At 40.8% G+C, this 15,844-nt stretch overlaps 1 protein-coding gene across 7 annotated transcripts; it reads right to left on the bottom strand.

Annotated features, from left to right (window-relative positions):
* Nucleotides 1-969: 969 nt before the first annotated feature.
* On the bottom strand, nucleotides 970-14,995 carry rap1ab (RAP1A, member of RAS oncogene family b). Of its 7 annotated transcripts, XM_077007823.1 has the most exons (9): nucleotides 14,910-14,995; nucleotides 14,655-14,774; nucleotides 8,252-8,340; nucleotides 7,349-7,417; nucleotides 6,218-6,274; nucleotides 5,434-5,574; nucleotides 2,798-2,941; nucleotides 2,552-2,672; nucleotides 970-2,097 (listed from the first exon to the last, which is right to left on the bottom strand). In XM_077007823.1, exons 3-8 carry the CDS (start codon nucleotides 8,306-8,308, stop codon nucleotides 2,583-2,585), a joined length of 558 nt encoding a protein of 185 aa, XP_076863938.1. In that variant the 5' UTR covers nucleotides 8,309-8,340; nucleotides 14,655-14,774; nucleotides 14,910-14,995; the 3' UTR covers nucleotides 970-2,097; nucleotides 2,552-2,582. The 7 variants fall into 7 exon arrangements, with proteins under 7 accessions (XP_076863938.1, XP_076863964.1, XP_076863948.1 ...); XM_077007849.1 differs by lacking the exon at nucleotides 14,655-14,774 and having other exon boundaries at nucleotides 14,934-14,952; XM_077007833.1 differs by lacking the exon at nucleotides 14,910-14,995 and having other exon boundaries at nucleotides 14,728-14,903.
* Nucleotides 14,996-15,844: the final 849 nt, after the last annotated feature.

Below are 15,844 nucleotides of genomic sequence, written 5' to 3'. Positions count from 1 at the left end.
ACCCGTGCGCGAGAGCCTCGCGCGCTGGCGATTCGCGAGGTCGTGCACCTCTCGAATTTTGTAACTTCACTTCGCCCGCGCCGCGCTTCAGCGCAATGAGCTAAGTCATGTTTGCAGGGTTCATACACCTTTACAAGGTGGAATTAAAACACTTGTACGTCACTTTCAAGGTCCATTTCAATATTTCCCAGCACGTTAAACTTAATAAAGTTAAATATTTATACATATACTCGAAACGATTCGAAATAATTCGCGTTTTATTCACATTATTTAGGGGTTGTTTATTTTCAAAACGCCCGATCTTAACGTCTTCTCTCATGTTTCGTCCTGGAATTACAAGAGGCTCGTATTTGTTAACGTAATACAAGAGAATTGTTCAGTCAGATAGCTATTTGTTGTGAAACGAAGTAGATACAATTTCAAGCATGTTCATTTAGCCTAAATTCCAGCACTTATTGTCCTGAAACACAAAGCAACATTAAAATTGGTCAGGTGAATGTTCCCTCCCCAGTTTTTGAGGGCTGTTTCTTTATACTACCACATATCGTTTCGGACAACACTGCAAAGAATGCGACGCGCCAAGTAGCCACCGCCGTCATCCATCCAGCGCTGACGATCCAGTGAGAGGATCATATTTCGGACACAAAACAGATAGCACGCCTGTGTGGTTTATTATGATTTGACGGATTTTTTCCCCAAAAAATTCAAATGACGGAAATCCGTCGTAGTGACGGAGAACTTTAACCCATGGCATATGATGTATCACAACAAAGTATAAAACATGTAATATTGAGATATTTGTCATGAGTGTGATTATGATTTTAGAAGTACAAGAATGAGGGAACTCCTAAGATCTAATAGATTATCTTTCTCTTTTATCTTTATACTTAGAAGCTAAAAGGTTCAGAGAAAATTCGCCCAGCTTCAATGTCAGCTTCGAAACAAAAGGATAATGCAGACTGTTCAATATAATGAAAACATAGTAAAATTTAATCAACCATATAAGCCAGAATATCTTTTGCCAAAACACACTAGAAGCAGTAGAGGAAATATAGTACAATAAAGTTAAACTTCAAGAGACTAGAAACCATTCTGCATTTTACCCATTGGTTCCACTATAAAAATGCCTATAATCTTACACGTGTTTAAAAAAAAAACAAACAAAAAAAAAAAAAATCTGAATTGGTATTACCATGTGTTATGGGTACTACAAAAGCCATGTGACCAAATACAAAATGATGAAGTTAGGGGTGAGTCTGGCTCAAAACATCCATGAATGATGAAAGTGGAAAATAGTTATACACAGCTAATGAATCTCAGACTAGAAAACATCCACACAACCAATGTTAAGAATGGAGTTCAACGTTTGAGCGACAACACTTTCATTTACAACATCTACACTTATAAACGTGTGATCATGCTGTATTCCATTAGGGTACCTATAATCAAACCATTGTCCTTCTTACTCAAATGAGCTGTACTGGAGATAAATACTGCTGAAATCACTCCTACACATTCGTCAGCCGTTCTCTCTAGAACACCACATGGCATCACTGCAAAGTTCTGAGCTCGGCTGGAACTAAGAGAAATTATTTTCATGTTTAGTGAAGTTCAGTTCACTGCTGAAAGAGCGCTATGGTACCAAAGTACGGGGCTCTGTCCCAGTCTCATGTGCCTTTAAAAGTCCTTCCTCAGCCCTCTGGAGAATTCAGTAGGACTCATCGCCTTTTACTCTCTGTTTTGCAAACACCTTTTGAAAGAATTGATTCCAGAGTGGTTGGACGTTTATGATTAAATTTTCCCATGGTTCTCTAAATGAAAAATACTGTGTTTTTGTTTGGTTTTATGGTTGACATTTTACTTAACATTCCTGAGCAATACTGAATAGTTCTACTCAGGCTCAGGTAAATGAAGCTTTCTCCTCAGATTTTCTGGAATCAAACAGACGACAGTCTCCTTTCCTCTCTCGCTCTCCCCTTCTCTGCCTTGGCTTTCTTCAACTCCATAATTCATCTGGTCCATAGCTTCACTCACTGAGGATGGCGTTGCTGGTACACTCCACACGGGGTTACAGTTCTTCATTACAGCATTCTGCAGCTGGACGACGCAATCAATCAACAGCAACACATCAAGAATCAAATGACAAAGAAATGTAATGGCAAAAAGCACTTTCAAAAGATCTAGAACTTTGTATTATATACATTGAAAACATTATTTTGTTTTCACTATGCAATTGCTGCCACCTACTGGACATTACAGGAATCTGTCCCTGTATGCCAAGACTTTTGCATCTACAAGATCTCCACATATGAAGTGCTACATTTGCCTTAGGCAACTGCCAGAGACATTTGAAATGGCACACATCATAATTTGCAGCGCATCAAAAAGATTAATGTCAGTAGCACATACATAGAGGAAAACACCATCCACCCCCACTATCCAGATCAGCACCATTATGAAAACTCAACCACCAATGAAACTGTGAAACACCTGCAGGTTTGGTCTGGCGGGTGCAGAAGGAGTGGTGAAGTGCAGTGGAAGGTGAGTGTACCTTGCTCAGAGCTGCTGTGAGGAAGAGGCCTCTACAGGAGCACACAGTTGGATTTCTTTCTCGCCTTCTTCTTTTCCACAGGCGTTTTTCTATTTATCTGTCTGACCAAGTCATAAAAGATCTACAGGAGGGGGGGGGGGGACAACACAGACCAACCTATGGTTACAAAATGGACAAAACAAAAAGCTGTCTCTGTAACCCTGGTGCCCATCAGTAGTAGAGGAAAGTGCACCAATGCGCTCTTACGTCCAGCACGTTGATTTTCGACTTGGCTGAGGACTCGAGGAAAGCACAGTGGCTCCATTGGCGGGCCAGGTTCTGTCCCTGCTCCTTCCCCACGACCCGCTCATCCTCCAGATCACACTTATTACCAACCAGGATCATCGGCACCTGAGACACGCACACGGGGACACAGACACAGTGAAGGTGGCAGCGTGGTACGAGTCAACCAGCCTGTAGGATCATGCTGCAGACAACTAACACAGCTACACAATTATTAGTTATTAGCGAGCTTCACTTATTATAAAAACATATGTAACATTAGACCAAGGACATAATGCTACTCAAGACTAAACAGTTCCAACCAGTACTGGCTGTGCAAGTGATTTCCATTGTCTACGCACGTCATGACTTCACTAACACTACCGTCATAGTGTAAACATGTGCCTCCAGCTGCTGAGTGCTCCACGCCTCATAGCACAGATCAGCGAAGCAAGTTCACTGGAACAGATGCACACACGCGGCCCGAAGATGATTTACAGATCAATACAGTGACACGTAGGGGCACATCAACAGCCTGCTTTTCCTGCTTAGACTTAAGAAAGCAGGCCAGGCCAACACTGCCTCTGAAGAGCAGGGGGGACAGCATTAGCCATCAGCCAACTGCATCAATACATACCGCTCTACAAATCAGGCTGAGAAATAGTTTATAAGATAATGTACATTCATTTAAAATCTTGATTCTGATCTGGCTCATGTTTTAAGGAACTGTATATTGTGTCGGGCCAAGTGTGAAAAATGTAAAAGAAATGTTTAGAAGCAAAAAGGAAACACTTGCAGGTCCACCCATACAGGATAACATCTACTTCCTGTCTGCATGTTAGCTGTCATGTGCCCACATGATGGGGATGGAAAAGAAAGAAGGAAAAAAGTGTGTGTGTGTGTGTGTATATATATATACACTTCTTTCGGCAATTCCCGCTTAGGGGTCGCCACAGTGGATCAAACTCCTCCATCTGGCTCCATCATGGTGTGTGTGTGTGTGTGTGTGTGTGTGTATATATACGTAGGGCTACGCCCCCCTCTCCCGTGTCGGTGTTGTTCCTTGCCCGGTTATCCCGCCCTGCGTATCTGTTGCCCTGGTTTCCCTCTGTCTGCCACGCCCGTGTCGTCATTGTGTTCAGCTGTGTCTAGTTTAGTCCTGTGTACTTGTACCTCTGTGTTTTGCCCGTTGTCGGTTATTTGTGGTTTGTTCGGTTTTGTGGATTATCTGTCATCGCTGTTCTGGTATTTTCCGTCTCCGTTGTGTTTCTCCGTTGTGAATGGCTCTCCTGTTACGACTCCTGCCTGTCCTGTTTACCATTTGGATGGCTCTCCCATTTTGAACCGTGCCTGTACAAACGACTTCGCCTATGGAACTCCCCTTATTAAATCTCGCTCTTCTCAGCGTTTGTGTCCGCCTCCTCGCTCCGCAGCGCTACGCGTTACAGTTCTTTGATATGAAGGAGTTCAAATTCCTTTTTGCACTTTTTTATTAAGCAAATGTTTGGTCTTTGTTGCTTATTAAGGACATGTTAATGCATTTATATGCAGAAAATAGATGTATGTTGGTGCAATAAACATACAGATCTGAATTCATTTAAAATGTGTTCTTATTGAGAATAATTTGTAGTGTCTTTCATATCCAATTATTTGAAGTGCGTGGTCATGTGACCCTCCAATAATAGTGCTGAAAAAAATTTGGCCCTCTTTATCATGGAAGTTGCCCATCCCTGATATACACACACACACACACACACGCGTGCGTGTGTGTGTGTGTGTGTGTGTGTGTGTATAGTCAGCAGAAGCTTGGTTCATGTATAGAAATATTTCCTTCCACATTCTGTAGCCTCACAGGAGTCACAAGCGAAGCGACTCTGCTCCCCCACCACTGTTGAAGCATCAGACGAGCTAGAGGCTGCCATGTTTGGACTGGCTACATGGAGAATGTTTGAAATCCAAACAGGCCAGGGGCAGGAAGCCCAGCAGTAACCCAGGGGAGCCACAGGTATTATAACAGAGGCTTCCTTAGAGCAGTCAGGGAGGAATGCCCCGACTCGGTTACAAACCTCACAGCACCAACCTGTAAGGTGATGGTGGTGGTGGGGCGCTTTACTAGATGTTTTCACACAACATAGCTCCACCCAGATGCCCCTTAGTGGTAGGTGGTTATAACTAAACAAATCTAGATATGAACACAAGAGTACAGTTGATACTTTTGACTGGAGGTACATAAGTAGTGTATCCTTTCACTGGTTGAAATAATAATATAAATATACTAGCCAGCCCCCATTAGTGGGTTTGGATCATTCCTGCGGGGGGAATGGGACGCGGCTCCAGCACTAGCATGGGGGGAGAGAGAAAGCACTGCAGGTGGTGAAATGGCCAATAATAACAAAGGCCAGTTCTGTTCACTGCTATAGCTGCGTGCTCCTACAGGCCAGGGGTTTACCCTCGTCTCAAAGGGCTTTCCATCCACACACAGCCAAAAAAGGCATCCTTCGTCTACTCAGACCGAATCAGTGTGGGGACAGAGAGGACATTTGCCTCAGCCGCTGGACTGGGAAGACACATACACACACACAGGAAGACAGACAGATACACACACACAGACAGACACTCACATCCTCAGTGTCCTTCACACGCAGGATCTGCTCACGGAGGTCCTGCAGGTCATTGAATGTAGACTGTGCTGTGATGGAGTACACAAGGGCAAATCCCTGACCGTTCTTCATGTACAGGTCTCTCATCGCTGTGAACTGCTCCTGTGAGAAGAAATCAAAGATGGCTACTTTTCTTTGTTCGTTTACCAAGACAGAAGATTAAGCAGTAAACGGTGATTAATTATCAGTACTGTGAAAACATGACTGGCAGTTTCATTATGTTTTTCCTTTGTAGCTGTCTTTAATAATGAAGACTTGGTTTTGAAACAATACCAGTCATAAAGTAGCCATCCAGTGAGTCATCCGTTATGTGCCCATATATAGGCACACGCATGTACAAACAGAAACCTAAATGTTCTTGACAGGTTCAAAAGGACAGAACCAAAATTGTACTCTGTAACTTCTACATTTCTACTGATGCATAGAAATTACACTCAGAATTGAGTTTTGCCATGTTTGCTAGTCACATGTCAGCATTTCACCAGTTATCACTAGGAAATGGCTGATAAAGATATAAACACTGACTGCTATACATGCTGTTTGGAGTTTATCTGCTGCAGTTACTGTGCACATCATGTTCTCAGAAGGCTAAGATGGTTCAGAGCCTTTACACACAATCTACCAATAAGCAGTGGAAACATACAATAGATCATTCGTTATGTAGCTGTGCAGTTGGTACACTTGGTATAAAGATCCGCAATGTGCCCTGCCCCGCCCCCACCCACCTTGCCCCGCCCCCACCCACCGTGCCTGCCGTGTCCAGGATTTCCAGCATGCACTGCTGTCCATCTACTTCCACTTGCTGAAAGAAAAGAGAAATGAGAGAGGAAGAATGAGAGAGAAGTGGGAGTAGGAGGTGGGCTGAATGAAACCGTGAGGGGGCGGGACCTGGGCCATGTTCTTCATATGCAAAAACGAAATGCGTCAGATATGCTAATGGTGATTAATCTAAACAGGATCGTTTTGGAATTTTGGTTCTTCAACAACTGTGCATGCAAACTAGCCGGATTGAGTTGTTTGAGACAACGGCACACTCCTGCGTTGCTGAGAAAGTGCATGCACACTGGGACTTGAAAGTACAACAGATCAATGGTTGGCCAATGAGAATGCTGAGAGAAAGTGCTCAATTCTTGAAGCTTCTTCCTCCCACCTTCTGACTAGACAGGGCTTTAATGTGTTTATGTGTAATCCATTGCTCCCATTACATTAGGGACCCATGAGAAGGGGGGGGGGGGGGTTATTACATTGTACCTCATCAAAAATCATATGTAACTACCTGCAATTGATAAAAAACAAACTCAGTAAAGACAATAAAAATTGGAAAATTCTTCTTGAGAACCAAGAATACTTTTATGACAGCAAAACATTGTGGTATTAAATTTCATAACCCGTTTTAAGTCTTGAAGAACTGCAAAGAAATACATTTTTGGCACCGTTTTCAATGTGTAAATGTATTGTATTGCTGTTATGTCCTCATTAGACCTCAGAGCATAAACGATTCCATCGTAACCAGAATGGTGCCTTCAATGAGAAAAAACTATTGAGGTCTGCCAGAGGGTTTTGGCCAGCTCACAACACACATACTGCAAACACTCTTATTTTTGTTACCTCTATTTGAATGGGCTCCTCCCAAAGGAATAGTGAAGCTGTGGTTAGGGCAGACATCTTTTACAGAAAACACGATTTAATCTCGTTTACATTAAACAAGACCAAGATTGCTCTTGAGCAGATTTGAGATCATGATGTGGTTGTGTTGTCAACAAGACCAACAGCAGCTTGTTAGTCAACAATTGAATACAAGGCAATAATCTACATATGACGAACAGGGTCTGATGTTCAAAATGGACACGAAGCAGAACACTGAAGCATCTTCTACCTTTCTGTATGAGTCTTCTATTGTAGGGTCGTACTTTTCCACAAAGATTCCCTGGACAAACTGTACTGTCTGCAAGAGAACCACATAGCATAGGAGACACAGAAAGATTACAGAAAACCTTTAGATGATACAGCACAACATGAAATATTAGGGGTGTGGATTTTTCAATTCAAATCGATCTTCATTTCAATGATTCAATATCGATTTATTAAACCTGAGATCGATCTTTAGAATCGATCTTGTGAATCGGAATCGAATCGAACTGGGAAATCAGTGGTGATACCCACCCCTATGAAATATACACGCATCCAATTTAGAATGTTGGAATAAATATTATATATAATAGAAGAATCACTGGTCTTGTTACACACAGTGCCCCCATTTCAGGATTCCATAATTAACTGGCCAAATTTGTCTTAAACACATTCATGTTTTGCACACGGTCCTAATCATGCAACAACTTGACATCTACAAGCCATAAGTATCACTGCTCATGACTCACCATTTAAGAATTTTTGATAACTAGCTACAGACTTCAGATGCAAATTACACATCTAGAATCAAGCACAGACCTCCTTTAAGCTCTCTGCAGGAATTAAATGATGCTGTTAGCTCTTTGCATGAACTGTGCATGAACCAATAACCAATGATGCAATCCACACAGCTTTCCAAGAATCAACAATCACAAGCCTGATTACAGAGCATCATAAAATGGAGGGGAATTATGGATACCAAGAAGTGATCCCACACTTTCACGAAAATCATACCTATGTGTCTTCAGCCCAACCAGTCAGTTTTTTTAATTATAAACATGTCATGTCAGAGTTCAGAATCTGAACAACTCCCCCCCCCCCCCCCCTCCCCCCTCGGCCAAGGGCACAGACTGCTGAATGCACTACTCACCAGAGCGGATTTGCCCACCCCTCCAGAGCCCAACACAACCAGCTTATATTCACGCATTGTGCAGTGGCTTCCCCACACAGCTCAGCAACCTGTAAGAGAGAACGTGAGAAGAAGTCATCAGGGACTGAGATCAAGGGAATAAGGGAAACAGATCCTCTACTTCTGCACACATCAGGCCTGCATGAATGAGTTAGGGCAAAACTGCTACGATGTCGGGAGTCACCCTGGAGCAGGGCCCATGGGTGGGGGAGAGAAGGGAGCATGAGCCCTTAAAGCAGCTGGGGCTTGGATTGCAGGTGCGTAGTCAGGAGGCAAACCCTCTTTATGACATCAGCCATTTCAACATCTCATGTCACAGCACCCTAAACTGTCTGAGGACATGTGAGGAGATGTCATAGGCAAGGTGGCAGAAGAAGTGTAAAGAGAGGCAAAAAGCAGGTTGGCGTACCCATTTGCATGTGTGGGTGCAGGAAATGCAGAAATGATTAACCACCAGTCCGCCTCAGAACCACTACACTGGTGCTGTGAAGAATGCTACAACAGCAGAGTGCCAGATACGATCAATGAGGCATTCCGCATGGCAGCACTAAGGTGTTGCGCGTGTAGGCATGTGTGTGTCTGGGAGGGGGTGTGTGGGAGGGGGTGGGTGGGTTTACAGCAAAGCCAGAAAAGCTCCAGCCTACACTCTACTTTTACTTTCTCAACACTGGTCAGTCACACAGGTCTCTACTGATGCTTTCAGGACTTCCTGGCTAATGCTGTGGAACATCAGCATCATCAAGAATACACAGGCTCACTGGATAGAATGAGAAATGGTCTAGACACTATAACTTGCCAATAAAAACAAACAAACAACAAAATACCCCAAAGAAAAACAACCTTCAAGTATCTGTCAAAGACTCTTAAGACTAGATTTGCACAATAATCAAAAATCATTATTATGGCCTCTGCAATTACTCCAGCATGGATGTCTATATCTGTTGTAGTTTCAAAAAATCGATTTGTTTTTGGGTGCGGGTGTGCCGTCTCAGCCACCGTAGTGCTAGGCAAAACAAGGAAACAGCTTTGACTATGTACAGGCATGCGAGCCTAGGCTACAGAGCGTTGTGTAGTGTACGGTATTTGTTGTTGCGCCGTTAAAGTATGGAGGATGAAGAAAAAAAATCCAACCGGCTCCACGGTCTTTGAAAGCAACCATTTGGAAACACTGGATTTTACCGTCAACCCGGCCCGGGTAAAAATGGGCTTGACATGACTCATGCGATTTGCAGAAATTGCAACGGTAAAGTACTTCAGAGCATGTAGATCAGCTTATTTTCCTGCAGAAGAACGTACAGATTTGATTACTGCCAATTTAATTGTGTCAAGCATTTTTGTGATTTGCTGTTAAGAAAAAAAAGAACAGTATTTATTTAATTTCATTTTGCATGCTCTCAGAAATCTAAAAGCAATGCCTATTTCTTTATAGAGGCTGCTATAAACCTTTTGTTTTGTAGTTTTTACACAAAGAAGGGTTACAGTATATATGTATTATATATATAGTTCTGGCAGCTAACGTAAGCCTACCCATTTTATTAATGTAACAGCACTTTTATTTTTGGAAGCACTTTGATACATTTTTATATTTTTGTGATTTATTAAGGGAAAAAAGTGTAAATTTGTTTCTGGAAGTGGCATGTTCTCAAAAATAGGCAGCTAACCTAAGCCTAATTCTTGTACGAAGCAATTTGGTTTTTTTATTTATTTTTTTTTTTTTTACAGAAAGAGCAGTATTTTTGTATAATTTAATTTTGGAGTAGTGGCAAGTTCTGGCAGCTAGCCTAAGCCTAACTATTTTATTTATTTTACTACAGTTTTATTAGTTTAATGTAGTGTTCTAATAACTGTGAGCAGTTCAAGTAGCTTGAGTGTCAGCCTCAAAGATATTGTGTTGTGTTTGTACAAGTAAAAAAAAAAATGTGTGCAAAAATAAATAAATCAGACATGGATTTACCTTTGTGTTTCCATCATTGCAATATGTTGATAAGACCTTTACAATTATAATATCTTTATAAATGTACTCTGCTTTCATGCAAGCAGACCGGAGTAGCTCCTGAGACCTGAGAATCGTTTCGAATCGGAACATTTTTGTTTTTGAATCGGAAAATAATCGTTTTTGAATCGAATCGTTGGGATCTGAAAGAATCTGGAAAAAAATTTAAAATTGAATCGTGACCCCAAGATTCGATTCTGAATCGAATTGTGGGATTCCCAAAGATTCACAGCCCTAATCAAAACGCGTGTAAGACTATTAACCACAATAACATGCAATTCATAATAATTATTACATTACCAATTTGGCCAACAACGACATAGGCTAAGCTACCCCTTCCCACTAGGGATGCAAATTATCGATTAATTCATTAATCATTAGTTGATTGATCTTATCGATCGACTTTCGATTAATCGATAAGCAGCGTTTTCCACCTGAATTTCAGTGTTTCAATAGGGCCTTTAAAAATATCAGCTAAATAGTTAAAACACTTTGTTCAAAAAGTATATATTATATTATATTATGATAATTATATTGTATTATATGATATATTGCTCAAGTAATTATGCATTAGGAAATTTTTATGGTATAACACAACACATTCTTTCATTTAAAAAAAAGGAATAAATTAAGGACTGGCTCCATTTGAAACATTAGACATAAAAAAAAAAATTTTAAGAAGAAATTAAATAGAGAGCCAAACAGAATATTATTGAGCCCATGCTTGGACAATGTTTCTAGCGTTGTAGTGAACACACGCTGTAACGCGACCGGAGAGTCCCCAAGTCTCCACAACATCATAGAGCTTGTCAGCTAAATTGTCAGCGGTGTGTCTATCCGACATGTTCGTCGTAATCAGCACTGCAGATTTTAGCTGCCAGTTCTCGTCAGTGTAGTGGCACGTCACGGTAATGTAACTTTCTGTTGTTAGAGCCGTCCAACAATCTGTTGTAAGTGCTACAGCAGTAGCAGTAGCTAGCTTTGTTTTTAGCTCACTCTTCTTTTTTCGTAGCGAGCTTCGAAAACGCTCGCCTTCCCAGTGTAGCTGTGATTTTAGGTTGACCAGGTGCACTGGTGATATGCAGGACAGCTGCATGCACAGTGTTCAAATGATAATTGAGTGAACTAGTGGAACTGTTGTACTTCAATACCGCATTACACAGAGAACATCTGACTTCTTTGCCTAAATTAACAATGTTGAAATGGTCCCACACCGCACGTCTTTTCGCCCGCTTCATTTTGTTTTCCACTCTGGTCTTTCGCGACACGTGTTCGCCTCTCGTTCTTACGCTCTGTTCAAGTTACTACAGGAGCGCTCTCTAACGATTAATCGTGATTAATACATTTTGATCGAGTAACCTCTTGATCGACAATTAATCGAAAGTCGATTAATCATTTGCATCCCTACTTCCCACAAAACTAAAGTAACTTAATATTTGATATAATTAAGTAATCTGATAACCAAGTAACATTGCAGTTTCCCCAATGTATCACTCCAACACCTCACTGCACAAACTCAAATTCTCACCATTATTATTACCTAAGTAAATTCATGAGGGAGCATTGAGAAATACTTTTTCCATTTATGGTTGGAGAGAAGGGAGAGGCAGGCAGCGCTCCAGAATCACACTGAATGAAATCTCCCTTTAGGGAGACCACTACCACCACAAGCTGCATTGCAGCTGATTATATGACCATCTCCTTCTCAGACGTGATTTGGTACAACCCCATGTAAACCCACTAACAGCAAGCATGGGAGTTACAGAAGGTGAGGGAGTTTGACTGGTAAACTAAGTCTTTGGCAAGTAAAGACACCCAGCTTACACACTAACTGTTAACTTTCAATCTAAACTAATCCTGGGCCCAAATCATGCACACATACTCAGCAAACTACACAAAGCCACAAAAAACATATGAAGCACATCCAGGAGAACTGCCAAAGACAATAATGAATTTCACCAGGACACAAGCTAATCTTTGGGGGGAAAACCACAGCACATGAAGGAGAAAACTGTATTATAAAACATCCATGCCTTTTGAGACTTGATTTCCCCATTTATGGGGGACTAGTGATGGGGCTTCAGTTTCACAAAGGCAGAAGACTGGGCAGAGACCGCGTCAGTCTACAGGCCACCTGGATGTTGTCCAACAGATCAACTGCCTCTTAAATCCACATAATCTAATGACATCCAGCCCCTCAAAAATGACTTGTGATTTCCAGACTGAATGTATGTAAAACCTTCCTCTCTACTCATGGTAATCCAGCAAGCTCATGAAAAACTATAGCTAAATTCAAATTAATGTAGAATAGACTCAATATAAATAGAAGTTGGAATAACACAATTAAACCACCAGAACACCTTAATTTTCACCAGGGAGTGGTTTTAACAGTCTGGCTGAGAGAGACCGAAATGAATGTGTTCTCAGTCAATGCACAGAAGCGTGGCGTGTCTCCTGAGAATGTGACAATAGGTTTTATAAATGACCAGGCTAAGATTAGAAACAACTTCACACAGTTATAACAGGGTCCTAAAGAAAGTCATTATATTCAGCTTATAGCAAGTAATGAGAAATTCTGTTATATATGGTTGGTTGGGTTGGTGGACTATGTCTGACTTCCCACCAGGTTTCCATATTCACACAGTGATGCAGTGACTACATGTTGACTTTTAAGAAGTAGTAAACGCAAGAAAAACACAGACACACAGCTAGTCCAAGCAAAATATTAGATGCCTATATGTATAGATATATTAAGATCAGTTTTTTTGTCCACAGTATAAACTGTATAAACAAATGCACAAAACAAATACAAATAAATGAATAAATTATACTGATAGTTGGGAAATCAAGTCCTGCCTTTGGATTCCCCCTAGAAGTTTCCATACTGTCAGCTATTTGGGTCCTGATGAGTCAGGCTAAGAAACCCAACCAAACTTGCATGTCTTCATCCTGCCTGTTTTTCAGATGAAATGTCATATCTAGAAATGTGGTCTGGTTTCTGTTTCTCAAAATGACAAAGTGTCACAGTACTGGTGGGGTTATGCATTACCCATTGGTTAAGCCTACTGAGATTCAAGCATCAACTATAAGCCCAGCATTAATGTGCATGACCCAAAACTAACTTAAAATGTCAAACAAACACAATGTTAGAAATGAGTTAATAGGAATATAATAGGAAAACCATGGCCCACCTCACAGAAAGCTCTTAAACTGTTAGCTTATTTCTTGCATGTTAAGGACATCAACTACATGCTCAGTGCATTTGCTTCTCCTGCTGACTGTTAGAATCTCTTATCATGAGCAAATTAAAAATGTTGGTGAGAAATAACTGGACTATAGTAAACTACCATACAAGTGAAGGTGGTGGTGGCCCTGCAACCTGGGTTAAGGCTCCTCAAATAGAGAATCCAAATTTAGCAAGTATACATAGACCCTTATCACTCAAATATGCACACAACTTGAAAACTTTAAAAAGAAAACACCAGAACATGTAAGACCACTTACTTCACAAACTATATGTGATTAAAATACTAAATCAGATGTAAACCAAAGGCCAAAGACATTTAGTATTTGATATGGTGTCGATTCCCTGTCTGTAACAAGATGAAATTAGCCTACTTCTCTGATACAATTATGTGTTATAGGAGAGCAAATACGCGTCATTTAATATGTCATTACACACCTTGTTAGCATCCCAATGACTATTTCTGAACTAGAACCGTAAAAGTTTCAGCTAGCAGAACCATAGTCTACTGCTCGCCTATGGTTAATGTGACAGCGGAAAACTAATTTAATGTCGAGGTTTAAATTCCCATTTAAGCAGTATTGGCTAACCTGGTGAAAACTTGGTGAAGACCTCTAACCGTTATACAACAACAGTGACAAGAATAAGAAGACCATTTAAGTCTCTAGAACTTCAGATAACTATGTAGCTATAAAAATGAACCATTATTACAATATATAAAAAAACAAGCCGTTTACAACCTACAGTTAAGGCACAGGGCACAAGCTACGCGTTAGAGAACGTGTACGTTATGTTAGGTAATTAACGCACTGCTTAAAGTCAGGGAGATGGTTTACCAGCGAAGTTTGCTGTTAAATTAGCCGGAGAGCTAGCTAACCCAGCCAAGTCAATTTGGCACCATCGAGTCGATAAACGCCAGCGCTAGCCCATAGCATCTGTTGTAGTGCAAAGACGGCACGAAGTCGCACCCAGCGTGCACTGAAAACACATTTAACTAACGACAGCCTGTCGGATAAAACAAATGAGATGTACAGCACCAGTGCATTCTGCTATATGAGGAGGGAAAGAACACAACGGCTGCTGTGCTAGCTAACCGATACGTAAGCTAGCCGGCTAACGTTACCTACCCTTGTACCCGGCCCAGAATTAACGGTAACGTTAACTTGTTCTGTCTTCGACTAAGTGAAAATCCCTCCTCACTTTGATGGATTTAGGGCATTCCACGTACTGAAACCGGAGACCTATAACTGCCAAACAGAATTAAACTTGTCCTACAAGTATTAAAAATACAATATATAGATATATATATTGATATATATACATATATATATATTAGTTAGTAAGCTAGCTGGCTATCTGTAGTTGTATGCGCGAGCGTCTACTTCTGCCTTCTCGTCGTCGCTCGCCTGTCATTCAGGAGCGCGAGCCGTGTTGGTCTCTTTAGCTCAAAAGCCCCACCACAGTTTCCGGTAGAGCGGAACTGAGGGACGCCACCACAGAAGGGAGGGCTGCAATTAGGGGAGGAGACAATTAGGGAGTAGTACGGTTTTTTAAAAAGTTAACAATGGATGTAATTGCCTAAATAAAGTAAATGTTTTGAGTGTGTAATGTATTTAAATAACACATTTATCAAGATAAAGTATCAAGACAAAGGTTTTCTGAAATGTTGCATTTTTTATTTAAACGTGCAAAATGAATCAAAAATCAAAAACTGTTATTATGGAAATGCAACCGTGCTTTGAACCACAAACAAGTACTAGAATGCTGTTAGATACATCTGTAAATAGTGAGATTTTCTCACGTCTGTCCATGGAAGATAAAAACCACAATATTTTTAAATTGCTATATAAAAAAATACAAAGTGCAAAATTGCTATATTAGGTAGATAGGTCAGACGCTTCAGAAATATTAAGGCTTTGTCCACACATAGAATGACGAATAAGCACTTTCCTCGTTAGGAAGAAAGTCCTTTTCTTCTTAATGATGAGGTTTATAATAGTTATCATTATGGTCTTGACTTTCTAAAATATATATGTGTAGCATTTGTTAAGTTACTTTAGGCTATATGTTACATGTGTATCGTGCGTTACTAAAATTTGAATAAGATTCTGTGATTCTCGTTTATCATGAAAATGACTTTGGGAATGTTATATTCCCACTGTATCATTTACTAGGCTTGTATTTTAGAATTTTGTTATTATCAAAGTATCGTTGAATTACAAACTCGTAGCTGATTTTATTCATGCTTGTGAAACGACCTTCGGACCTTTAGTAACAACGTGACAACGATGGAAGGACACTTTAATCTTGAAGGGTT

Source organism: Brachyhypopomus gauderio, chromosome 1 (assembly GCF_052324685.1).
Source record: "Brachyhypopomus gauderio isolate BG-103 chromosome 1, BGAUD_0.2, whole genome shotgun sequence".
Taxonomy (NCBI): Eukaryota; Metazoa; Chordata; class Actinopteri; order Gymnotiformes; family Hypopomidae; genus Brachyhypopomus; species Brachyhypopomus gauderio.
Note: the sequence above shows the minus strand (reverse complement) of the source record. Positions and strands in the feature narration are given on the sequence as shown.

Coding starts and splice junctions, on each gene's coding strand:
- rap1ab (XM_077007823.1), bottom strand. CDS start 8,308: ATGCGTGAATATAAGCTGGTTGTGTTGGGCTCTGGAGGGGTGGGCAAA. Junction 2,942..5,433: donor GTGTGAAGGACACTGAGGAT/GTGAGTGTCTGT, acceptor TGCGTGTCTCAG/GTGCCGATGATCCTGGTTGG. Junction 2,673..2,797: donor CGAAAATCAACGTGCTGGAC/GTAAGAGCGCAT, acceptor CCCCTCCTGTAG/ATCTTTTATGACTTGGTCAG.